General features: G+C 40.4%; 2 protein-coding genes across 3 annotated transcripts in view; one reads left to right on the top strand and one right to left on the bottom strand.

Annotated features, from left to right (window-relative positions):
* Positions 1-26,935, top strand: part of LOC145453504 (B-cell receptor-associated protein 31-like) — a 457,607-nt gene that overhangs the window by 328,338 nt on the left and 102,334 nt on the right. Inside the window, exon 1 of one of the 2 annotated variants that reach the window (XM_080331477.1) lies at positions 8,877-8,886. The exons of the other annotated variant lie outside the window; for it this stretch is intronic. The gene's annotated coding sequence lies outside the window, so the exon portion shown is untranslated. Of the gene's footprint in view, positions 1-8,876; positions 8,887-26,935 lie in introns of those variants that run through there. 2 annotated transcript variants of the gene reach the window in all.
* On the bottom strand, positions 5,791-16,299 carry LOC145453493 (uridine 5'-monophosphate synthase-like). Its single transcript, XM_080331467.1, has 10 exons — positions 16,101-16,299; positions 13,783-14,005; positions 12,677-12,805; positions 12,497-12,609; positions 11,998-12,072; positions 11,319-11,484; positions 9,672-9,833; positions 7,048-7,190; positions 6,861-6,990; positions 5,791-6,509 (listed from the first exon to the last, which is right to left on the bottom strand). The coding sequence occupies exons 1-10, from the start codon at positions 16,209-16,211 to the stop codon at positions 6,319-6,321; spliced, it is 1,443 nt and encodes a 480-aa protein (XP_080187593.1). The 5' UTR covers positions 16,212-16,299; the 3' UTR covers positions 5,791-6,318.

The raw sequence follows: 26,935 nt of genomic DNA, 5'->3' as shown, positions 1-26,935 counted from the left end.
AAATATTCCGATACCGCGCTATTGTATGCGCTCCAGTATTGTGAATGCAGCAAGCACTTTCTAGGACTCAAATTCACAACTACCTCTCGCCAAGACCACTTGAAATCCTAATCTTTGACAATGACTTCCCTTGGTTCACGTCATAATGATATTTTTGGATGATGGAAGTCGGGACCGTTATGAAATCACACATAGAGGAAGTATGAAGGAAACAGTTCATGTTCAAACTCCGAACACTTCTTATTCAATTGCATTTGAGGGAAAGCCGGGATGCACACCTGCTCTGTGTTATCTTCCGATCGACTGGTAGTTTCGATGACCGGCGATTGGACATATCACCCAACGACTTTGCAATTCAGTATGACTCACAATGCTTTTATGTACGGTCGAGTACACCGATTACATCCCTACGTTGCAATGTTTTATCATTGCCGTCTGTATTGAGATGAGATTCAGAACGCGTATAGACTTGACACGCCCCAAACACAAGCAGTGTGGTTAATCAATACTTGCGGCATTATACAGCAATACAAGATCATGCTGAGTATTCACTAATAATTCAACTACTATTATTTGCGATTGCGCATGTTATTTGTTATCCGTTATCTAATATTGTGGCGACTTTTGATTTTAAGGAATCAGTTCGCAGTTAAACTGTAGTCTATTTGTACTTCGTTTTTCTAATCATTCTAATTGTACGATTTTAGTCGAATTTATTGCTTAATTACTGTTTAATTTGCTTGTCGCTAGCCTGTATATTGTCCTTGTTGTTGTTCTTTTATTCTTCATCCCATCGAGCATCGGAAGAGCAAAGGCTGTTGAGAATCTCCCGCTTCAAGCATCGTGCTATTTATACAAGGAAATCCGCATTCTTATTCAATTTGTATAGATTGATTGTATTGCGTTAAATTGAAGACCGATATGCAGCGTGCCGAGTCCACATTAAAGCAGATCTAGCTGAGCAGACAGGATTCGACGCCTGAAAAATCGGCACTCATTGGGATTGTAGTGCCGCGTCGCAATTCGCAACAACTGTCCCATCCGAATTGCCACCCACTTGCGCTCAGCTTATGTGTTGGAATTTGGCGCCCTTTGAACAATTTTAACTCTGCATCCATCACGTAAATTTCAAATATTCCTCAACCACTTGTATTATGCCTACATTACTCCAGTACACACACACACACATACGGTAGAATCGTTAGTATTGTTGGCTCATTTGTATTAAAGAACAGGTTCTAGCTCAGTGGTTCTCAAACTTTTTTAAGACACGCTCCCCCTTTTGATAGTGAAGAAGTTCGCGCCCCCCTTATCTTGATATCACAATATATTAAAGAGAGAAATCACAATGCTAGCAATCCCAACGGATAGTTTGATGGCATTGGTGGTTATGGCTATTGATGAGAGAAATCTCGAATAAGAAATTCGGGCAATAGACAGAGTAAATACCATGAGCTGGAGGTATGTCGCGCGGAACGCGAAAAAAATTTCAGTTAACTGCAGCTTCGAGCCCCCCTGTTTGAGAACCACTGTTCTAGCTATTAAACAGACATATGTCTCGCGATAGACGTTCGCATTTGTGATATTCGAATATATTTTAACCACATAGCAGCCGGGAGAAACATGCAAAATATTAATTAATACCAACATGTGTAACTTAGACCCGACGAAGAAAGCAATCTCAAGGAATGGAAAGAACCAGTAGAAAGGGCCGCGGCTTCAAAAAAGATCAACACCGAAAAGAACTGTGAACCGGTGAATCTGATCGCATGGGCAATTATATCCATGATATACAATTACTAATATTATTGACAAATTTCTTTCAAATTTTTTACCATATCTATTCATATCTATAAATCTACCTGATCAATTTTTGCAATTCCGATTCCACATTAATTTCGTTGCTTACCGCGATTTATTGAGTTCATTGAACCAGCGTGTCCCTGTCAGTTCAATTGCGGTCTCTGCCCTGTTTGATTTCTATAGTTATTCCAACATCAGCTCAACAGTGCCATCTCACGATGCCATGTATTACATTTTCGGGAGAAAAAAGTTTGGGAAATCGAGTTGTATGCAAGCGTTTCGATTGAAGTTGGAGCATTTTAACAAACTCCGACCCAAACCAGTATGCGTTTCCTTGACTCCAACGGGTGTGAAACTCTGACTTCACAGCCCTGTCTGATAGCCACTGCTCCAAAGCAGGGCTTTTGAACTGATATGCAGCGACACAAGTTTAATTACCAACGAGATTTTGTATTTGAGTTATATGTTATTCAGATATTAATTTTACAAAATGTGCGGGGAGGAACAATCGTTTGGGGCGTTCATCCGTTCAGAATCTAATTAGACGGATGAAAACGAACCTGAATCAATCAGCACGGCACAGATAGCCTAAACCACTTGCCAGGGTTACCAACTGCGGGAAGGTTCTGAGTGCTACATTTTTCGTAAAATAGTGCCAAACTGATTGAAAAAGTGCCAAATAGGCTAATCCAGTGCTTTTCAACCTTTTTGAGCTTCATTCGCACTTTTTTTGGAAAATAAATTTCATTCGCACAAGCCAACCTAAAATTGCTAGACAAAAAGAAGATGAAGATACATAAGAACATTCTGTCCAGATGTGCAACAAATTGGCTACTATAGTTTTAGGCCAGGAAGTGTCTCAATAACAAGGCAACTCTTTTTCCTCGTTTTTGATTTCAACTATTTCACTAAAACGCTTCTCAGCCAAACAAGTTGTTGGATTTTGTACAATAACGCATACAATAGTGCTTGAATGGCCAGGTCTTGAACTGTTCTGCACGCATATTCAAAATACAGCGTATTTTCCGCGAGTGAAAAACGCTTTCTGGCAGGAATTTCTGGTAGAAATCGTTTTTCAGAGATGACACAAAGGTCCCGGAGGATCTAGTTTGTCGAAACGGTGAAAAATCCACATGCTTGTGTTGAAGCTTGTGCCTGATCTCTTGGAAAATAAGGTCCAATATCATCAAGCAGAGTAGACACATTAGAGCTCGCTACCTTATGATACGTTGCTCCAACCTTGAACTCTGTTTTTATTTTCGATTTCCCTTTTTCCGTCTCGAGAGTATATGAGAAGAGCAAATAAAGTCACGATACTGTTTGTTCGTCTCTTTAGCTCAATCTAACTTGAAAATTCATAACAGTTTAATAACCTCAAAACAGCATTTTAGACTACCACCAAAATCTGAATTTTTGTGGCATCTCGCGACGCGAGCCGCAAGCCTGAAAAGGAATTCATTTTTAGTATTACAGTATTATGCTACGATTTTACGGACATGTATGACATACAGAACACGCACACTACAATTCTACCAAACATAGGCTTACCATATTTTGGAAATCAATAAAGAGGACACTTTTTCAGAAATTTGCAACTTGTAGATCCGGAGTGAAATTCTCAAAAATCGGTTAATTTTTCCCACTTTGTGATCGGTTGACTAAAAAAAAAAAAAAAAGGTCATCTCTTCCGCACAGAACTCAAAATACCCCCACATTGCCAGGTGGATGACTAAAAAAAAAAAAAAAAAAAAAAAAAAATCATCTTTTCCGCTCAGATCTCAAAATAACGTTTTTTACTCCACGTCGCCAGATGGATGACTAAAAAAAAAAAAAAAAAAAAAAAAGGTCATCTTTTCGCTTACAGCTAAAATCACCGTTTTTCACCCGTCGGAGCTTCACGTCTGTGCTAATATGTGGCATATCACTCGCAATTTGCTCTAAATCTGCTCTAAATCCTAAAAAAGAGGACAAAATCTCAAAAAAGAGGACAAAAGGGCGTCCTCCGAGGACACTTTCAAAAAAGTCAAAAAAGAGGACAAATCCTCTTAAAAGAGGACGTATGGTAAGCCTAACCAAACACAGCTCTATAAAATATGTCTGATGCACGCGATTTCAAATTAGGGTGAAGTAAATTCCTCTGCGTGTCGCATTTGTGCTACTGTCTACTCAGATTGCAAGAACAGGACTATTCCGTGCCAACAACGGAGCATTATCCATATAGAAAGGTTTGGCCAAGGTTTTGTCGCTGCTACTGTTTTTGGCACCGTATTTTATCAGCGGCACCGCATTTTATCAGCGGAATGTCAGCCAAAACGCAGAAGGGGTTGGCGTCGAAATGAATGAGTCTTATATACGCCTGAACTAGCTCGTCGCACACCCCTACACTAGTTCATCCCAACGTTCCTCGTCCATGTTTTCCAGAAAAAACATTCGGGCAAATCTTATCGTGATTTCAAACCAAAGGTCGGCTGATTCTCATGATCAAGCCTTATTTTCTGCATGTCTCGCTTATTAACTAGGGCCTACACTACTCAACACAGTTACCTTGGATATGTAAAACTATCGCAGGATTTTTTGCAATCAATTCAACAAATATTACATACTAACAGATAGCTCTCGCACCGTGTCGACCCAAAATTATACCCATGCGGTCCATACTTAATAACCCTTGAAGGAGTAAAATTTGCGTTACACTTACAGTAACTTGCAAATCTAAGTGTAATATTGTAATGTAATGTGTAATGCTGGTGACGTCATATTTTGTGATACGATTGTTGATATACAATGTTATTTCCAATTCTCTACTATAGTTGCTGACGATTACCCCTGACGAGTGTCAGCCGAAAATATTCGGGTTTATTTCAATATGAATATACTATTCAAATGTTAGTCTGTAATCATGGTATTTACTACTATCCTCGTGCCTCGTGCTAATCGAACAGCTACTACGAAAAAATGATGATTGTTTCGCGAAAGAAAGCAGAAAATCAATATGAGTCATTTTCCACCCTGTCGCAGGCTCACACGGGCTGATATACTGTTTGTCTGCAAGTACACAAGCACCTTGGCTTTTGATTACGTAGAGTGCGAAAACATTAATTCACTACGGCTTGTCAGAGCTACGATTAGTGGTGCGTCAAGTTAAACAATTTTATTACAATTGCGTCTCAACTACAACAGTTACATTGCCCTTGAATTTCCTATTAGGTTTATTTGAATTATTCTACGTCCAAAAAATTAACAATTATTCACGATTTTCATTCGCACTCATCCGGATTTTTCATTCGCACTATTCGCACCACCTCCGCCATTCGCACTGCAATTTTTTTCATTCGCACCAGTGCGAACCGTCACACAGGTTGAAAAGCACTGGGCTAATCTTTAGTATTCGAAATGACCGTCCGTATATATAAGGTGAACATTCCAATTGCAGAAGGAAAGGAAGATCGTATACATCTAATTAATTTAGGTCTGCGTTGCGTCATCAAATTAAAGTCCACAATTCTACAACAAAATCGGCTCGAAAACGAACTAGGCAAATTTTCCAATGCATTAGCTCACTTGATGGCACCACGAATTATACATATATGCCTTAGCGATCTAGTCTAGAACTGGATTAATATGTCCAAGAAAGGGAGATCATATCTAGTAGCCTGACCGGTGAATGATAATAATTGGTACCACAAACCGCGTTTTGTCATGAATACCAGATAAAACTATATAATTTATATATACTATATTATATATACGCATGACACCTATTCACAAGATCCAAGACACCTATATGCCTTTTGTAATTCCAACTTTCTCTAATTTTGACATTAAATACGTCCATGAGTATAATCAGCACTTAATACTGATCTAATGTGTTGTTAACAAACTATCATCATGACAGTTGAAGTTGAAAGTGCCAAACTCAAAACGGGTTGGCCGCCCCCGCTCTACAGGATGAGACTCACTGACATAATACGTAACAGACTCCCCGAGGGCAACTGAACTTGACTTTATTGGAAAATGTGTCCAAGCAGAATTTCAGCTAACAGACTTTACTAAATCTTAATAGCAGCATCACGATCAACGAGCAGGCGGAAACATTGTGAACATTGGCAAAATGTACAATACACAACAGCATTATGAACATTGGCAAAACGGACGATATACGGCAGCATTGGCGAACGAAATATTAGCACCATTACTTAGTCGAGAATTGTGAAAAATAGCAGCATACGTGAGTTAATAATTGTGAATTTCAAAATGCAGCAGCACCTGATGAAAAGTAGGAAACCGCGTGAAAGGCATCATCGACTACATCCCTATTGCAACAAAACATACATCACCATATACAGCAGCATTGGTGAACAATATAATAGCACCATTCGTAAGTTGATGATTGTGAATTTCAAAAGGCGGCGGCATCCATCATGAACAGTACGAAACCATGTGAAAACCATCATTGTCTACATTGCTATTGCAACAAAAGATAGGCAGTGTACTCGCATTTTACAGCGACAGTCTTCAACGCTGCAGACTGCGCAGGTAAGCCTGCCAGGCGGCGTTTTTGTATTCGTTTGCCACCTCCAGCCGATTGGCGGCCGAGGTGATACCCCGGCCTACGATGATGATGTCAGATTTTCGGTTACGGATCACTTCGTCCGGGGTCAGGTACCGCTGGCCAAGTTCGTCGCCGCCTGCTTGCAATTTCACGCCTGCAAAATTTCAAAACCTTTTTTGATATGGGCTTTGGGCGATGCTCAAGTTTCAGCGATTTTGCACCAGGATGATCAACACAAGTGTGATGATTGTCGGTGATATCTAGGTTGTAATTGATTTTCCAATTTCTATTATCTGGTAATTAGGAATCAATTACGGCTGAGGGGGAGAGTGGTCCGTACAGAGGTGGTCAAGCTATTCAGTGTTGGTACTCAAGTAATTCAAACTTAAATCTGTTGAGCGAAAGTGGGAGTAGTGTAAACACATAACCGCGCGAGTCGGGCACTAGCTCATGGCTCTACTCCATACTCTGTCAGCGACTTGTCAGATTCAAACAGAACACTTACCGGGGGTCATGTGCAGAAACTTAGGATTCTCCGAGACTTTCTTAGTGCAGATGAAGCCAATAACAAAGTCGTCGTTTTCCTCGGCCATTTTCACCGTAGCACGCGTGTAGTCTTCGGTAGCCAAGTTACCCTAAAACAGCAAAAATGGTAGACTATGTCCACTATAAAAAGAATTAATTTCACCAACTTCCGAGCTCATTTGGGCAATTAGCAGACACGCCCTGTCGGCGTTTTCCTTCACAGCTGCACGTAGCCCTTTTATGACACCGGGTCCCGGCACGCTGTGCGCGTTGGTTAGCTCGGCCCATTGAGATATCGAGTATACCCCGGCTGTAAGAAATAACAAATGCAAAGACGTGATTGCCAATCAGACGTGGTCAAAGTTTAAACACCATCGACACTCGAGTATAAAAGTAGAAGTACCGTAAGCCGTAACGTTACAGCTTTCTACTCAATTACGAGTACAAGTACCGTAATTTTCCATGTATAATGCGCAAAATTTTACCGATTTTTGCCCTAAAATAGGGGGGTTCGTATTATACATGGGAACAACAAGCCTTGAAAAAAATCTCCCTTGACAAAAGCTTGAAATCACACCTTTCTTCATGTTAGTTTCCAATCGAGCATCACTTTCAGCCATAGCGCACAGTAATTCGTATTATCAGTGTAACGCGATGCCAATTAGCGAGACCAAGTTTCCAATTAACGAGCAGCACAGCACGCGGTATCCTGCTGAGTTAGTTAGCCGTTTATATGCGAGCGAAATTAGGTCATTGAGCACGAGCATTGCTGCAAGTGCGCGCGGCAATCCTCGCTAATTCATTCAAAGACAGGCCCTAACAATCGCACATACAACAGGCCATGTGCGCAAGATATAATCACTTGCGTAATCAGTCGCATCTCCAACAGACCTGGTGCGCACAATATAACCGTTGGCCTGAGCAATCGCATCTGTAATAGGCCTCGTGCGCAAGATGTCGTGTCTCTGGCCTAAACTATCGCGTCGCCGGCCTCGCAGGCTTTGGCTGCTATCTACTATCGTTTAGAGCAGGGGTTCTCAGCCCTTTCTTTGCCGTGGCCCATTTTCCGGTTTAAAAATGTGCTGTGGCCCACCTGATATCCTTACAGCTACAATCCTGTTTAATGAGTGGTCATGGACAGCGGCGATATGCCCATTTCTCTAAAATATGCATATTTTTCTCTAACTAGTGATATTTAAATCTCAATGTATTGGGAAATGATATCGCGCGAAGCGCGAAAAAAATTTTAAGTTCAATAAATATCCTCCGACAAACGACCAACGAAATAATCTTGGGCCCCTTCGAGCTCTTTCAATTGGGGGTGTGGGCGCGGCAGTTACGGCCCTGGTAGATCATAAGCTGAAACTCCTCTGGTAGATCATAAGCTGAAACTCCTAAGTAGAGTAGTTTCGTCCGCTGCTCCATTCGCGTCGCGAAACACAATCATCAGATCCCCGCACTGTGTGATTGGGACTTTAGTGATACTATTGTGGGGAATATTATAATCATTCTGTGCCAGCATCAAACAATTCATTGGTGAATCGGGTAATACAGAGAAGTGGAGAAAGATTTTTCAATATGCATGATGTACTTTGTATGTCTTGTACCAAAACAACTGAAGTTGCGATGTCAGAATATTCAATCCAATGATACAATCAATTCCTGTGACTCTTTCGTTATGTACAATGATTTCCGGGCCGGACATTTTAAACCGACTTCAAGGATCAATGCGCTCCGATAAATCCTCAATCCATTACGATTCGTTGCGGTGGTGCAGTATAGCCTACTTCAGAAGTTGTAAATAATTTGCAATTATGGCAATAATACGACCTGCCGAAGTACAGTAAATCTGCACATCAATTGCACTTCATTGCGAGTTCATTGCATACCCCTTTCAACGGCATACGACATATGACCCTGCCGGAATACTTGGTTACTTCAGCATTATCTTCCAGTTATTATACACTTGAAATTATTTTAGTTGCTGTTGGCCGTAGGTTGTTATAGCTAGTAGAAAAAGCCACCATTTCTCCTTAACGTTTTCGATTTGTACATGCTGATTTCATACGTGCCACCACGTCTAATAAGAGTCGGATGAAAGCTTTATATGTAGCCTACGTATAATTAGATAATACGAATATATTTTTAGCGAATAACATAAGAAATATCACTAAACTTACATTAATTCTGAAATTTTCTAAATAGCTCCGTGGCCCACCTCAAAATGCTGTGGCCCACCAGTGAGCCATGGTCCACCCTTTGAGAACCCCTGGTTTAGAGACAATGCCGTTAATTATATTATGATTAGCAATTGCATCTGTAATAGGCCTCGTGCGCAAAATGTCGTGTCACTGGGCAAAACTATCGCGTCGCCGGCCTTGCAGGCTTTGGCTGCTATCTACTATACTTCAGAGACAATGCCGTTAATTGTATAATGAATAGCGATCGTTTTGTCATGATTGTTGAACAGTGACATCGCAAAACAGAACGCCATCGTATGCTGAAACACAGCTATTCATGTACTGCGAATGCAGGGTGCGTACTATACATGGGCACAGGCTTTTTCCCAGAATTTACATGCCATTTTAAGGGTGCGTATTATACATGGGGGCGTACTATATTCGGAAAATTACGGTATTTTAGGCCCAGCTTTTCCTACAAAGCTCAAAACTGTCTAGAGAAGTGTAACTACTTGAGCAAGCAATAGACAAAACATGCTCGAGTACTCGAACGAAAAGACTGTAGAGCTTGGGACACCTCATATGTCAAAGCAAAGCCTGAGCAGCAGTACCGGAATACTGGTGCTTCACGGTGCTTCCGATGTCGGCAAATTTGCGATCTTCAAACAGCACGAAATCGTGTTTTTCCGCGAGTTCCTTCAGCTTGGCGCTGACGCTCGGCGTGGGAATGTCGAGTATGTCGACGTGGGTTTTCAAGATGCAGATGAGCGGCCCTGAACATTGCGAAAGTCTCAGAATAATGAACATTTGAACACAGATAACCAAATACAGCATGGCCATAACCCTAGGCAACAAAATCGAAATGTTACCTCATGGCCTATCTTAAATACTTTAATATCAAGTATATACAGATGACATCATATTGCATTGTACCACGGATCATAGGGGTTTTATTCTAGCACGTAGCACACCTTTATTCGCGGACAATGGAATTGGCATAAATACGATGATTAAATACGGACATGAACCGCTAAAACACTTGCGCTAACGACGATATAAGTTGGCATATTTCTATGCTCCCTCGTCTTTAGTCGAAATCTGCCTGCGTATGAGGACCCTTGCCCTGCGTATGAGGACTAAGGAATACAAGATATAAATCTGTAAACGCGGACGTTGAAATTTGGTTTATTATATATCTCAAGTTGCGATTCGTGTTTGTCTGGAGGGTGCTGGGCATCTTCCAAGTCGGAAGTGACACCGCAGTGCAACCACAGCTATTTGAACACTCCAGTCGTGTGGTAATAATGTGGCCTATGGACAATTGGACATGCTCAACATTTGCTGTTTTGAAGGATAATTTAATGGAACATTTCCTACAAAATTCTCAACATCTGTTACAAATGTGGTGGATAATGTAGGCATTTTCAATCTACTCAGAATTGCTCCGGGGGCCGGATGAAATGGCCCGGCGGGCCGTTATGTTTGACATCCCTGCCATAGGGGAAGCCATAACAAAAATTTGGCGATCAAGTTATTTCACGTAATGGCGCGGCGTCAGTAATAGTGAAAACCTCAGCATCACAAGGCACAAGTCGAAAATTTGGAAGGGCATGCACAAATTTGGCCCAGATTTGTAACCAAGTCGAAAGGTTGCGAGTCACATGTCAATCTCACTTTTATAGTTTCGAGTCAAGTCGAGTCATTTTCAATTCGCCACCAAGTCAAGTCTGAGTCCAAGTCAGTTAAAAGAGGGTCGAGTCCGAGTCATAAGTGTTGTGACTCAAGTTCGAGTCCAAGTCATTATGTCCACTGTTCAGTTTTCAGTTCAATCCAGTTCATCCCACTTCTTTCAATTCTGCTCGGGTGATATAGAATGGCTCGCATTCATAATATTGTGATTTTACTCAGTTTAACAGTTTCTGGCCATATTTTCCAAGTATCCGGACTGATAGACTAAATACCAATAATGTGGTAACTTTACTATTCTTCGAAATGTCCGACTGGGCCGTCGTAGTCTCGAGTCATATGACTTGGTTGCACATGCACAATGACTCGAGTACAAGTCGAACCAACACAAAAATTGACTCGAGTCGAGTCATTTTACGGATTTGAATTAAAAAATCGCGACTCGAGTTTTGCTTTGGCCCCTTGGCTATGCTATTAAGTGTGAGAAATTAAAAACTGAAAATTCATACCGCATCGATGTGGTATGTCCTAATGTACAAATCAGGCGTTGCCTGTAAAAGCATTCGACTCACCTAGTCTATCTGCCAATTCCACTAGCTCCACAGCGCTGACCACGTCGGCCGAGAGACACAAGTTTGTCTTTTTGCGGCTCATTATTTCTAGTATCTTTCTCGCTACCTTGTTGCTGCACAGTTTTGCTCTTTCTTCAAACGTCAATGTCGCGTCACTTACGAGGGCCTACGAAAGAACGGTATTTTCATGTGACAAAAACCAGCGTGAAACGAAGTTTAGTTGACCGCAAGCAGTAGTATCCAACCTTTGTTTAGTTGCAGTCGTTTCCATTATAGAATCTGCTACTAGTGAAAACTTATCCTGACCAACAAGTTTGATCAAACACAGTTTGAATTATAAATGCCAGTCCAGTTCAACACCATTATTGCAGTCGAGTTATTGTTGCAAATACAGATGTATTACATAAATCACAAGTGAAAAAATTCAAACCAGTTACAGGGAACAGTTTTTGAAACACAATTACATTATCTTTGTTCGTGAAATTCACAGCGGTAGAAACCCTTCTAGCATGCCAACATAAATTCATGAGAGACACCATTAAATACTCAAGGTGCACACGTAACATGCATCTTCCGCATCACAACCATGGAAAATGGTTGGAAAATTACCGTACAACTCGCTGCAGTACAAGCACGACAGCTGCATGCAAGCATCAATTTATTTGAATACGATACTCACCGAATTCCGGTATATCTTATCCCCGGTCCCATTGACCGGTTTGAAAGTGTTATTGCTAAAAATGAAATCTTTGACCTGAAATTTTAGAATGTAGCAGTTAGAGATGACGCACCAATACCAAACTGCACCCTATTGCGGGTGAGAAGCAACAATAACAAGATCATAAATCCAACCCATTCCACCATCTATCTGATCTGTCGCAGCATTTCACACCAGTCCCTTTTAAAACTGATTTGAAGGAAAATAAATTTGGCGAAGTGTGACGTAACAAGATAAATTTGTTGGATAGCGCCAGGCTAATTCAATTACTGGTAGCAATGAAAGCAGTTCAAACAAAGATGCAACATAACAAATATTAATATGCTTGCAATCATGACGTTAGCTCTCGCTGACAGTGAATGCAATAAGTCTTCGAATTTGACCAAGTATATAACAATGAAGGCAGATTTGATACCAAGATCCAGAATAACAAGAATTAATTCAAAAACCAGTAACGTACCTTTGTCACCATTTTCTCACTGATTTTTTCCCTCTTTTTCAAACATTCCAGTACCTCGGAAATAGTGAATATGGAATGTAAAGTAATATTTTCGGCTTGAAGCATCTGTTCCCCTGTAGGCAAACAGAATACCCAGTTTAGAGATGGTACAATCGAGCGATCAATTCCAAGCTTGCAGACCTCCTTGCTGCCGATTCAGCAAAACAACAGCATCGGTTACTGTGAGGTTAGCGGCTTTCAATGAGTTCGCAGTCTCGAAAACGCTGGAACCGCTAGTCACAACGTCTTCTATTATCAAGCAATTGCTCCCTGTCAATAGAACATGGTGATTAAGACGCATAAATTAGAATCGCTTGCGTGTCGTGTGAAAAATATAGAAATCAGTACAATGTTTCAAACAAGTGATCGAACCACAAATCTTGTTCCAGTTCAGCAATTTTCAAATTGACCTTGAGTAACTTGAGTTTACTTGGGTCGTGTATGGGATCACTCATCTCCACATTATAGCCTCATCACTCATCAAGAGGAAGAACAAAAGTAGGTTCAGCATGTCTTTCAACATCACTCCTGGGTAATATTACAGGCACCCTGGCCCCATATTTTTGAAAAAATCCAATTTCGCCATCAGGACTACATTCATTCTTTTTACTATAGTTTCTTGGAGACTTGGTGAGCCACTTATCAAGAGTTAACAGCACAACAAAAACATCCGGAAAGAAATTCAAAAAAAATCAATTTGGCGTAAATATGACGTCACTACTTACGCATGAATTAAATCGATTGTGCTGCAATGAATGTAGCTCTGAAATCAATATTAAGTTTACTGCCGCCAGTCACCTCTATTATACATATAAATATACATGACAAGATAGTCAACCCAGAATGAAATGGTACGGACAACATTCAATATAGATACCGCTTAAGACATTCCCCGCTAATTACTCGCACACTGACAAGACATAATTGTCTTAACCACAATAGGTGTTCATGTCAAGGAAGGAATTTAACATTTTGCCAAACAGACAATAAGATATTGGTAACAATCTGAATTTCATCAATTCAAGTAGCTTTCAGTTTGGTTGCAGTCCCTTTCAGTGATTATGATGATGGTTAATAGTTACTACTTTGTTCTTGTATTGAATTTAAACACATACTTGAGTGTCTGTGTTTATCTTACCAAGTTCTTACTACCAGTAGAGTCGGGCAGTCGGCAATAGCGACGAAGATAATCCTGATTTTTTTCAACTGCATATTTAAAAAAGCATGCTGGAGATATTCAACCTTACCTTCCTTATAATGTCCCTCTATGATTTTTTTGGTTCCATAATCTTTCGCCTCCTTGCGCCTGATCACCATCGGTACGTCATTTGCAGTACAGATGCAAGTGGCAATCGGTAGCGCGGTGTACGGGACACCACAGACAACATCAAATTTGCTTCTTTGTGATTCTATCTTGCTCCATATCAGCTTCGAGACTTCCACAAGCAGATCTGGGTATGATATGATGACCTACGAGAAAATGCAGGATCAATACATTGGAAACAAACCAAAAGTGCATTCTCGCACGCAAATTTCATTATAAAAACTGCACAACACAGACATATACAAGAAGATGGGCTATTCAAATGCGAACAGCATCAACAAGTCACTTTTGCCCAAGGTTTATCGGTACGACAAACTTTTGGGTCACTGCCAGATATGGAATTGTGCTCCTAGACCAGGCACGTCAAACTCATTCTAGGTCACGGGCCAGATTCAGCCATCCAATGCTCCGAGCAAAATTGTTGTCAACTCGATCCTAAGCTTTGTTTTTCAGTGCAATTCTTTAGCATGCAGCCTTAGCCTTATTATTGATCGTATGTCCGAATACTTCTAGTTTGTTATTGTTGCCATTGGCACAATGCGAATTTCATGGTCTGTGATTTTGACTGTTGCGTCATACTTTGCCTTTTTGGTTTTTGCTTTTAGATCTGTTCAAATCCCTTTAGTGTGCCGTAAACTCTTGAAAAGAGGCACCCGAAAAGTCTTTGAGTTAATAAATATTCTGTTACAATGGATGTTGTATTGAAAGCTATAGTTCTATACATCACACGAAAGATAATTTAGTATTTTTTCGACCATGCCAATGTGCTGTGGGTTGATCATGACTTTGCGGATATGGTATGCGGGACCTATGATATTCACGGCCTCATCTGGTACATGACACTTGCAAGAGCTAACAGGTCGACGCTCACAAAACAGTTATTCGGATTACTCTTTATGTAACAATGGGTGATTGTTTTGATTGAACGATTACCCACTACATAACTATGGGCGTTTGTTTTGATTTCGCTTCTGACACCAGACTCCTCGCAGTTCGAGTTCTCGAGTGGAAGATTGGCAGGGATGTTTTAACAGTCGATTAATGCTCCATTTATGGTTGCAAGTCTGGATATTTGACAACTTAACAAAAAGTTATAATTTCTATCAGATGATTTGGAGCTACAAAAATGGATACGTTTTGTGAATAGACGTGATTGGAGCCCAACGAAGTATTCTGTCCTGCTTCAGATCGAAGTACATCAAAGACTGTGGCTTGCGAAAAAAAAAACTACTTTTGGATAAAAAAGCAGTTGCTTCCATATGATCCGAGCAAGAGCTGCAGCAGCCTTCATTGATCCCGACTGTGAGTGTTATTCTAAGAAAATTCCAAAGTGTCCCAATTGAACGAAAGATCTCACAGAAAAGGCAAATGAGTATGGGGAGGGTTCTGGTGGTTAACAGAAGTTGCCAATTGTGAAAAGATAATACTGTTCCGCTCCAGCCTAAAAATTGACCTAAATTATTGGAAGCATGATATTTGTGTTTCAAGTTCAACTCATTTTTACCATTTCAAACAAGTCATTGATGATGTGGCGATTCAAATTACCGGATCAGTTCTATCTCCTGACAGTGAAGAGGTGTATCAACTTGTATGTTGTTTCAAGGAACATTGGTAAGAAGGTCCTCGAAAATTGGTTCGACAGATATGTTCTAAGTCATTTTTTTGATCAGTCCGGTGGTGCAAGTTCACACTATTTCAACTTTTTTTTCATGAGTTTTCATGAGCAAGTCAGTGTTTTCTCACTATTTAGCCTACTTCTGCGATCGGTGGATAACTGCATCTGCGACGACATCTCATGTCACTTTCTCGCGGTAAAGCAATGATTTGGCCTGTTATACAAATACAATCAGCTTATCTGAGGCGAGGGTCTGGTTTCGAGCAGCAAAATCGTGCATAAATGCGAATTTCAGTTTGGCGGCCATCGGGCTGTTAGCTCTTGCAAGCGCAATGTACCAGATAAGGTCGTGAATATCGTAGGTCCCGCGGCTTGTCATTTTCACTGACGTGCGATACTATGCTACTGCTATACGATACAACACGACAAATTAAGGCTTACACAGTGGTAAATAGTATCGAAACTAAACTTACGTTGACATATCAACTCTTAGTCTGACAAGGATCTCATACTACTCGACTTGAATCAATAAATATTACAATTAGGACTCGATTCAGATTTGAGGTACTCGCATCATTGTGCTCAGCCCTATATACTGTAGTGTATACAATGATTTTGACACTTACGCGGAGATCAAAATACACCGGAGAAAGCAATCCACTCTTCAACTTGAACTCCCCAAATTTAATGGCATCTACGGCATAAAGTCGCAGGATCACATCGTCAACACTGGCCATGTTGCAAAAGTTGGATAATAAGACGTCCAATTCCAATACTATTTTAGCTGCAACGGAATGATTGTAATACTAATGGCAAGGTAGCGCGTAAACATTACACAATAAGAACAACCGCTTGCACTATACAACAGTGTTGGGATCAAGTCACTGCCTTCGAGTCACGAGTCATCTCGAGTCATTGCACATTTTGACTCGAGTCGAGTCAAGTCAATCGATTTCCAAAGGTGACTCTAGTCAAGTCAAGTCACTCGTTTTTTGGAGGTGACTCGAGTCAAGTCAAGTCAAGAGTCAAGTCACAATTCAAGTCAAATTGAATTTTCGAAGTATGAGTGATCATTCAAATTCATTATATTTTACTGGCTACGTTAAAGAGATCAATTGGTAATTTCTCTTGAATCAAATAACGAATATAAAGTTCGATATACATGCAAAAATGCGTTGTATCGCTCACGCACACGTAGAACTGCTAATAAAATACGTAAGTAATTGTATAGCTACATCAGGGGTGTCAAACATACGACCCACCGAATGATTTCATTCGGCCCGCAAAGAAATTCTGAGTATATGGTGAAAATTGCGTGATTTTATCTAACACATTTCTCGAATTTGCAGTAAGAACGACTACTAATAAATATTCCTTCAAGATAGCAAATTTCGAGTATGCTCATAGGCCACATTATAACAACCCGACAGCGGAGTTGTGACTGTAGTTATCGTCAGGAGAAAATCGCTGACATTAACATCCAATTCCGAGAATGCGAAAAAGTGCATACCGTATATTGAGTTAAGAGTTAGTAATATTTTGGAATTTGACTGGTGCGGCCCGCGAGTGATCTGTATATTTGAATTCGACCCGCGAGCCTCGAGAAGATGAAAGAAATTGATATCGTACAATGCACTAGCCATCTATACACATCGGTGAGGATATAGATACATAACATATAATTGTTACATTTAAATCATACAAGAGGGTTGGTAAAGGTGAACGCCGTGCAGTATAAGGACAGAGCCGTCCAATAAACGACGATACGTAGCTATTAAATTAATCTGCTACTACGACAAGGCAACTGTGATCATTTCGTATGCGGTCAGTGTATATGTGATGTAACAATGTAGGATCAGCGAAACGTACAATCAGTGAATGACTGGTTGCTCTCACAAGTTACAATGGCGTATCCCGTATCGTGAATAATCCGAACATGCACAGAATACATTGATTTAGTCGACACCGTTTACTTGATGACTTGAAATTGACTCGTAAATTTTGCTCCGAGTCACGAGTCAATCCACATTTTTGAAGCGCCGAGTCAAGTCAAGTCAAGTCATTTTTGCAAAAATGATTTGAGTCAAGTCAAGTCATTCAAAAAAGTTGACTCGAGTCATCCCAACACTGCTATACAATAACAACATGTGTTGCGGTAGACGGGTTGATCTAATTGATAATCATAGCAATGTCGTCGATATCAGCGTGCCCACGTCAAGATAGCGCAAAATAAAGGTAAAATATTTTATCGTCCCGTCAGCATATTTGCAAACCGCTGATACCGTAGGATGTATAAGTATACCTCGCTGTTATGACACTCGCAATCTTGACTCGTACCGACAAGATAGTGTAATGGTGAAGCGTCCGGCTTCTTGATCGCAGGGCATGGTATGGTATGGTATGGAACGAGTATTTTCCATACTCCATACTTGCCTTATTATCTCCATACCATACTTGCAATTTTCCATACCATACCAACATTGTTCCATACCATACTTGATACATATTCCATACTTTCAAATACTTCAATATCATAAGTAAAGTACCTTTTCTAGCACCTGTATTGTTGATATTTCGGGTGTAATTATTGCTTAAACCAGTCATGATACGAATCTAATTCCTGGTAATAGTTTTACGGAGTCTGTTTTGGTGAGGTTTAGTTCACGGTGGTGAGGTGCCGTGTACGTCTACAGCTTCCACGAGCAAAATGAGATAGTCAGCGCCTCAGCGGATTGTTATCTAGCACCCTCCATAAGAATATCATCGCATCTCCGATACATTGGCAGGAGGCACATGAAAGTTTGAAGTAAATATTCGCACAAGAATTTATAATATAGGCGCACCCATAAAATATCCCAGCTGCAGGCGATCAATTCTGCAGCGATCTGCGTGATTATTAGTACAGTATTTGGTTGAGGTTATCGTGGCGATAATTTCAAACTATATCCACCTCACTCCCTGATCTATGATCCTAATAATGCGAGAGCGTTTGAAATATGACCAATAAGATATCTCGGTATGTAAATAGTAGGGATGGTGTGAACCTCTGAAAGGTTCAGGTTCGTGTGAACGCAAACCTTTTTGAAAGGTTCTGTGTGAACGCGAACGTGAACGTCATGACGTCACGTGACGTCATATTGCTAATTCCAACCCTACATGTCGGGGAAGTGATAGCCTATATTAATGTGCACGTTCATATGGACGTTCTAAACGTCAGCAAATGTATCAACTGATATAATAATCCCATAAAATCAATATCTTCCGTCGCTTTGCCAACAATTTCGACGAGGACATGCAAGGGAATACACGATTACGCCTTAACGGTCTAGGCCAGACCGGACAGTGTATTCGGCGTCTGAGTATTGCTACGTTGATATTGAGCAGAGTGTGAAACGGGTTTCTATACTTGCTACCGATATTACCCCATTAACAAGTTGTACGGCAGTAGCCAACACCCCAATCGCACGGATTTGGTTTTCATGATACAATAAACATATAAAGTCGAGATTAACCCAGTACGCCTGCTAGAATTTTTACATCATACAACGATATCAATTACATTGATTGGTTGAAAAAGCATCATTCGCCGATTACATGTAGTGTATTTCGCTCTTGATGCTGCTTGACTGGGGGTCAAGCTCATAGCAGAGAGTCACTAAATATTCACAAACGAAAAGCGGGATATTTTGAGCGGACTTTTGTAACAAAGCAAGTAAAATTTTTAAGATTGTCAAGGTGCATGCTCGCTTAGTGTTGATTTTTTATGCTGCCATCACCATGCCTGGAGTGGCCCGCCGTTGAAATCCAGTAAATATCAACCAAAGATGCTAAAATGACGCGAAAATTGTAATATGTGGAAAAGGTTCACAGTGCAGAACCTACCAAGGTTCGTTTGTGATCGTGAACCTCTAAATTTCTGAGGTTCACATACAGAACGGCGAACGTGAACCTCACGTTCACACCATCCCTAGTAAATAGTGTAAATGTGGCGGACAATGTTTCAGAAGTAATGAAATTATCAATCACATTGAGCTATTAGTACGTTGCAGCATGATTGCTTGTAAGGAATGAGGTAGATGGAGTAGCCTACATTACCAATTATTGCGTAACATGATAGACTATGCTCGGAGACGTCTTGTCTAGACTCGATCGAATCAACATTACTGTTGTCATTATGGGTGCCTTTATTTTGTGCTAGGAAACTTATGAAAATTATGGAAACTTATGAAACTTATGAAAACTTATGAAACTTATGAAACTTATGAAAACTTATGAAACTTATGAAACTTATGAAAACTTATGAAACTTATGAAACTTATGAAAACTTATGAAAACTTATGAAACTTATGAAAACTTATGAAAACTTATGAAACTTATGAAAACTTATAGAAACTTATGAATCTTATAGGAAATTATGAAACTTATAAAACATGAGGTAAATTAATTCAGATTCGAAGTTTATTGTGAGACCATTGCCTCGGTATTCGATACCAAATAGGGATTTTTAAATCATGATTGCAATAATGGCAATCAAGATTTACTTAGACCAGTGGTTGCCAAAATCTTCAACTTCGCGGCACCCTATGTAAATGGAAAATAGTCAGCGGCACCCTAGCATTATTGACCTTTTTTGGCTAGCAGCACACTGTAAACTACCGGAAGATTTTACAGCGCCGATTTTCGATAGACACACGGAGGTGATCTCTGACGAAGCTATTTTACCTATTCGGTGACCGCGAGTAGGCATTGCCTTCTTGTAATATACTTAAAACCATGCGGTAACTAAGTGCCAGCACGCCTAATAAGAGAATGCTGGGGACTGTTCTGATTGCAATATGAATTTATAAACTTGAACATTGACGACGCTTCATTTCTTGGTGGTAATTAGGAAGGCAATGAGGTTTTGAAAACCGCATTGTCTCACAGGCGCCAGTATGTCTGCGATCAATCAACGCATCGTACAAAACTGGATTAACCCTTCTAGGCACGCGATACGTCTGGTAAACCGAGTTCGCGTGGATATTGGTTGTCGGCATGACAGAAATAATATTTTTACAAATAAACTTCACATCAAGACCGACGGATTATAATTTAGATCAGTGGTTCCCAAAGTTTTTCGGTGTCAGGGCCAAATTTAGAATTGCAGAGCACGGTCGGGGCCGCACGAATACCAGGGCAATTAAACGGACCCAGAATGTCATCAAAATATGATGATTGGTCGATGTGCGGTGATTCGATCTACAATTCTACATATAATTTTTAAAATCATAATCATTGGGAACGATAAGTAGCAACATATTCATACGTCACATATGAGTGTATCACGACTAGGGGTGGGCAAAATCGAGTATCTGAGTGACTCGATTCTGAATCACGTAAAATGTTTCGAGTCGAGTCGAGTATTCGAGTATCACTCATTATGACGTCATAAAAAATGTAGTATGTCAAATATCAAATGAGTACCCTTTATACCACCACAAAGAATATATAATGCCTGCTATCCATCTCATTAAAGATAGTTTGGAATTTTTTCGACCATACGGGTTAATTGCACTTTGTGACAATGTTGTGGAATGATCATGACTTCGTAAATGTGTTATTTTCAGTAACGTTCGTATATAGCTTTGTACTGTCTGGGATGCTGCGATACGGCCATTCAAGGTTTCAAGGCTTCCACAGGCGAAAATGGTATCGAAACTATAATTGTCGTTGATAAATTAACTTGCAGTGGCGAGGACTGTAAAATTTTAGTACTCGAAAAAATCGACTTCTACTACTCGACTCGAATCATTGAAATTATTACTCGATTCAGATTCGAGAACTCGAATCATTATGCCCAGCCCTAATCACGACTTCGCGAGTATCTTCAATAATATCGCGAACCGAAAAGGTTGTCTTAAAGCAGAGGTCTCAAACACGCGGCCCGCGGGCCGCATGCGGCCCGCCAGAGCATTTTGTGCGGCCCGCGACGACATTTTAGATTTCTATTTAACTTGACAATAGGCCTATATAAGTGTCACATATATCTTTTCAGGTTATAAATTGATAATTTCCTTTTAAATTGCTCCGAAGGCCAGAAACTATTCATCAAACTTCACTATCACATCAATTGTAAACGCTACCATGCAATGGAAGATTCACTATTTCACCACATTTCCAATTCATGATGACAAAACCCGACCCTTAGACGATTCGTGACTGAAATTTGTGAGTTGGACTTGGACGCGACCTTTCTTAGAATTACTCAAACTCGGGCTAACTCGATGGAAAAATGAGAATGACTCGAGTGGACTCGGAGTGATTCGGAATGCCGTGAATATGTTAGTTAGAACAATGGACGCAACAAACTAATCGCCGCATATCAGGGGAATAGTAAAAAATCAGAAGGTCGCAGCTTGGTATTTTGCTAAGCAAGTAGCTATGGCAACCATTGTCAATCTGTTAGTTACATCCTTGGTCGCTAAACCATGTTATTAAGGCGATTTAAAGGTACCGAGTACCGTAGTAGTACGCTCCAGCGATGTAACAACAGTGGGCCGTTCGACGTTCCGACATTTCAATCACTGGGACACATTCATTAATATATTTATGTTATATTTATATCTTTTTGCTCCTATATTTGAAGATATTTGGCCATGAGATTGATAGCCTACTTATCAGGAGTATACCCGAATCATGGATTGGAATTACAATGCTCAACCTAAAATTGTTTTGATATCAGATCGGTCTCTATCATCAATCTGTTGAATTCAAAATATTCACAGTAGCTGCATAACTATAACCCCATAGCTTTTGTGATGGCATCATGCCTTGGTCCCCCCATATGGTGTCTATATCTTATAATTAATATATATCAAGAACAACAACAATTATATTGAAATAGTTATAAATATGATGATTCTTTCCGTGCCAGGCCTAAATTAATACACAGTAAATCACATTCCGACGATGTGTTTTTACTGTCAGTCTGCTGGATCGGCTTACTTTCAATAGGACAATTCATTCCCACCAAATAAGGCCTACTTGGAAGACATAGAATACCTCTATAAATGCTGCGGCCCACGGCGTCGCCAAAACTGGAAAACTGGCCCGCGAGCACATTTGAGTTTGAGACCTCTGTCTTAAAGCATAGTTTAAGTTTATCTAAATAGTTGAGTGGCATTGACGTCGACTATTATTTCCAAAGATACCAATTCAGCGTCAATCAGCAAACGCGACTGTGTCGCAATCTTCATATGCTAAATTGCTAACGAGTGACCAAATTCGATTGCCGCGCGGGGAAGGGAAAGTTCAAGATTGCGCAATGTGCACAATATCTCAGATGCGCTGGTAGACGTCTCATTGTTTTGATGTACTGTTCTTCACAACAGATTAAATAAAAATGCTAACTCTCTGGACGAAGCTTTAATTCTTCCACAATTACGAACAATGTTTATGTAAATTGCATCGTTAATTTAGGAGAATACCAGATACCCTGATTCCGACATAATTGTCTACTTAGAGCGAAATGCTGATAATCTCTAATTTATTTCTGATATTTTTCAATGCTTTACAATTTTGAATCTAATCTACTTCTGGTTTTCCGGAAAATAGTTCTGAACTGTATAGTCCGGAACGAACCGAGGTTGTTGTACAGACATTTGCCATTCTCGTGCTTATAACAAAGAGCTCTGACTTAATTGTTATGAACTGAATTTATCTCAATTTCCACAACTGGTCGTGAAAATTATCCGAGTTATCCAACTTCACACTGACAACGCCCACGGTTTTCACTTGGCATTCGAAACAAATTTAAGCAAAGTAAAGGTGAATGAGTCCAGTATAATTCACGGTAATAAATTTTTTCTTTCCAATCAGGTCTATAATATAGGATGAAGCGGGTGCGGACGGTTTCAACTAAAATTGATTGATTTTTTGGCTTGTATTCATTTTATCATTGCGATTGTTGCTTTACAATGTTTTTTTTTTCAATTCTCTACTAGGTACTGACGATTACCCCTAACGTGTTTCAGCCGAAAATAATCGGGTTCATTTCAATAGGAAGACATTCTTAAATTGTATATTGAACGGCTCTTCATCCAAGAGCTCTTTATCTTCATAAGTTTCCATAATTTTTCATAAGTTACATAAGTTTTCGTAAGTCTCATAAGTTTCCATAAGTTTCATAAGTTTTCATAAGTTTCATAAGTTTCATAAGTTTTTTTCATAAGTTTCATAAGTTTTCATAAGTTTCATAAGTTTCCATAATTTTCATAAGTTTCCTAGCACAAAATAAAGGCACCCGTCATTATTGCATCACAAAATCATGTCGTTCCAAGTACTCCTAAAACCGTTGCATAAGCGTGTATTTGTTCCTACACAGCGTTCAATTGTTCACACATAACAAAAGCGAACGTATTCCGTGAACAGCGAACAACGCAAGCTTCATGAAGCTTGCACAGATCACGATAAAATGTATAAAATACCAAAGTATGGAAGTATGGAAATGTCGTTCCATACCATAGATTAAAATCTTCCATTCCATACCATACTTGCATTGTTCCATATTCCATACCAAAATATCGATCCATACCATACCATACTTCCATACCATACCATACCATACCATGCCCTGCTTGATCGGTAGGTCGTGGGTTCGATCCCCGGCTGGGTCAGACCAAAGACCTGATTAGTAACACTGGCATACATGACTTCCCTGCTTGGCGCTCATGCATTACTGGGATAGCATGGAGGGGTGGTGCATGACTTAGAAAGCCGTAAAGGCTATATCTGCACTTCCTTGTCCAGCGGCATATGCACAATTGCACATCATGCGCTCGTGGTATGCATATGCAGTATGCACAGATCGTGTGTGTGTATCATGAGTCGGTGTATATGCCGCAAAAACATCAAGGACAAAAAAATAAACTACGTCCTTTCCTTTAATATGACACTTTTTTTTCGATCGCTATTCCGAATCTGGGGTGTTACCAATACCAATATAATTGTCGATGTCACGATATACTATTTGCTGGGGTTGGGAAAAGCTACAGAACAGCCTGGTTTAAGTCGGATTGCCTTGGAATCGAATATATATGTTGGACATGCGCTTTTGCACGCTCTTTGATGGGAGTGTCTCCTAAGTTGTCAGCAACTCCTCGGGAACTCCACCTCGTAATCAAAAGCGCACAAGTAGGCTACAACACACGCGCGTCCTCGAAGAACAACTGCCCTATGATCAGGATGAAATACAAGAATACGCATCGCTCTATCAAGAATGCCGGACCCGAACTGTGGAATAGCATCTCGGCGGCCATCCGACAGTCGTCGAGCATGTACACTTGTACAGTTGTCCACATTTAAATCGAAATAAAGGCAATTTCTACTGAATCAATACTTATCAGCCCTCAAAATTACGGGACCACATCCCAACACAGGCTATCAACCTCGCCTACCGACACATTTCCGTGGCTTCATTTCGTCCTATAGGGCAACTGGGGCATTGCCCACCTAAAATTCTGTTCAATAACAATTCTTTACGATTTATAGACACACAGCAATCTATATGTACCGAAATCACAGCGAAAATCGTATACTTCTTGTCCTTTCGCTTGTAAATGCCCATGTATAGCGAAGTCTCTGCGAAAATCGAATTCTCTTCGTTTTTTCGCTTTGCGAATGCCTAGCCGGGGCATGCCCCGGTAGCGCTCATAACAATCTTTCACTGCCTATTCTCTCACAGCCACGCACAATAAAGAAACAGTGATTTACTCTCTCCTATTCATAAAATTACCGAGCAGGTAGGGCAACATAGCATGGTTGCCCCTAAGGTGTGATGTAACAATCGTATCTATATCTGAACTCGGTTACCGTCATATGCGTTTAGTCGACCTTTGCTGGTATAGGTCGATTTTGATGGTGTTTCACACCATGATAATTCTTGAAACTTGGTATGTCATGTCGTGATGGTGGTATTTAACACTGTCCTAAGTTTCAGGGCTTCTACTCAAAGTTTAGGGTTGTAATTCCGTTTCCAAAGTTGAGTGTGTGCTGATCCGTCATGTATCGCAAACAGATTTTACTCAAAAGCCGGTATTGGTATCCATTGATTTTGACGATGTTCCATACCGAGATCGGTCATGACATTTGGTACGGTAAGTATCCAACGCTGTACCAAGTTTCAAGTTTGACACTGAACTATGTTAGTGGTAGGCTAATTTCGTTTCCTAAGTCGAGTGAGAGCTGACTCGTCATTTATCGCAAACATATTTTACGCAAAGCCGGTATTGGTCTCCATTGATTTTAGCGATGCTCCTTAGCTAGATCCGTCATGAGCTTTTACGTGGTATGTCTTGATTTTAGTATCGAACGCTGTGCCAAGTCTCAAGGTTGTTACTCATTAGTCATTACTCAATGATTAGGGCAGCAATTTCGTTATCAAGGTCGAGTATGGTAGAGATTTGCGCTGATCTGACACTTAGCCTACCTAACGCATTGCGGATTTCACGCAAAAGCCGGTGTATCTGTGTTAACGCTAACTGTGTTCCATACTGAGATAGGTGATGAGATGATGATATCATGAAACAGTTTACTAACATCCTCGGTTTGCATTCAAATATTTAGTTTTATTTTATATTCTCCAATGTCAATTTCACCGTGAAATTGTGGCCTTCAGGCCATTTGCTCACAATTACAACTCCTGTCAAGCAACAGCAGCTGATCGCTTGATCAGCCTATTCCTCAGTAAATTTTAGGCAAAATTCGGTGTTGGTCTGTTCGTATTAATTTTGACAGTGTGCCATACCGAAAACGGTCATGATGAGGCTGCTTCTCGATGATTTCATGTAACAGTGTACCTAGTTTTCGGCTTTCATCCACGTATTTATTCGGTAATATATTTTCCGAAGGCGATTTTGCAGCAGACATATAGACAGTGGACACTATAGACCAGTGGTTCTTAACCTTGCCCCCAGCGCCCCCCAGGGGGCGCTGGCAATCTTGAAGGGGGGCGGAAACGCTCAGGGGGCGATATGGGGGGCGCTGGGCTCAGGGGGGCGGTATGGGGGGCGCTGGAGAAAAATGGCTTCGCAGTAGATGATGTGGTGATAGGACATATCCTTAATTAGTATTCAGAGCAAATTAACACCGAAAACTTCGTTACATATAGCCTTCAAAATACATATAGGTTTAATTGTCCATGGGCGCCTGAATGACTGACACCGAATGTTCCTGTCTTGGCAATCTGAACCCAAGAAGACGAATTCCATCTGGCAGGGAAAAATTATACGTCAGTGAAGAAATACCAATCTGAAATCGTGTGCGTCTTTTAGTTTAGTACGATTGGGCGACACGGGATATTCCTGTTGGGCGATATCCCCGTTGAGCGATTCTATATTTTTTGATATTGCAGACAGGGTGTCACGAAATAACATCATGCAACGAAGTCATACCAACGGGTTCGCCCGCCCGAATATGTTTAATT

Source organism: Botryllus schlosseri, chromosome 13, assembly GCF_051294905.1.
Source record: "Botryllus schlosseri isolate E-star chromosome 13, Bs_hap1, whole genome shotgun sequence".
In the NCBI taxonomy this organism is placed as follows: Eukaryota; Metazoa; Chordata; class Ascidiacea; order Stolidobranchia; family Styelidae; genus Botryllus; species Botryllus schlosseri.
This window is presented reverse-complemented; position numbering and strand designations above follow the sequence as displayed.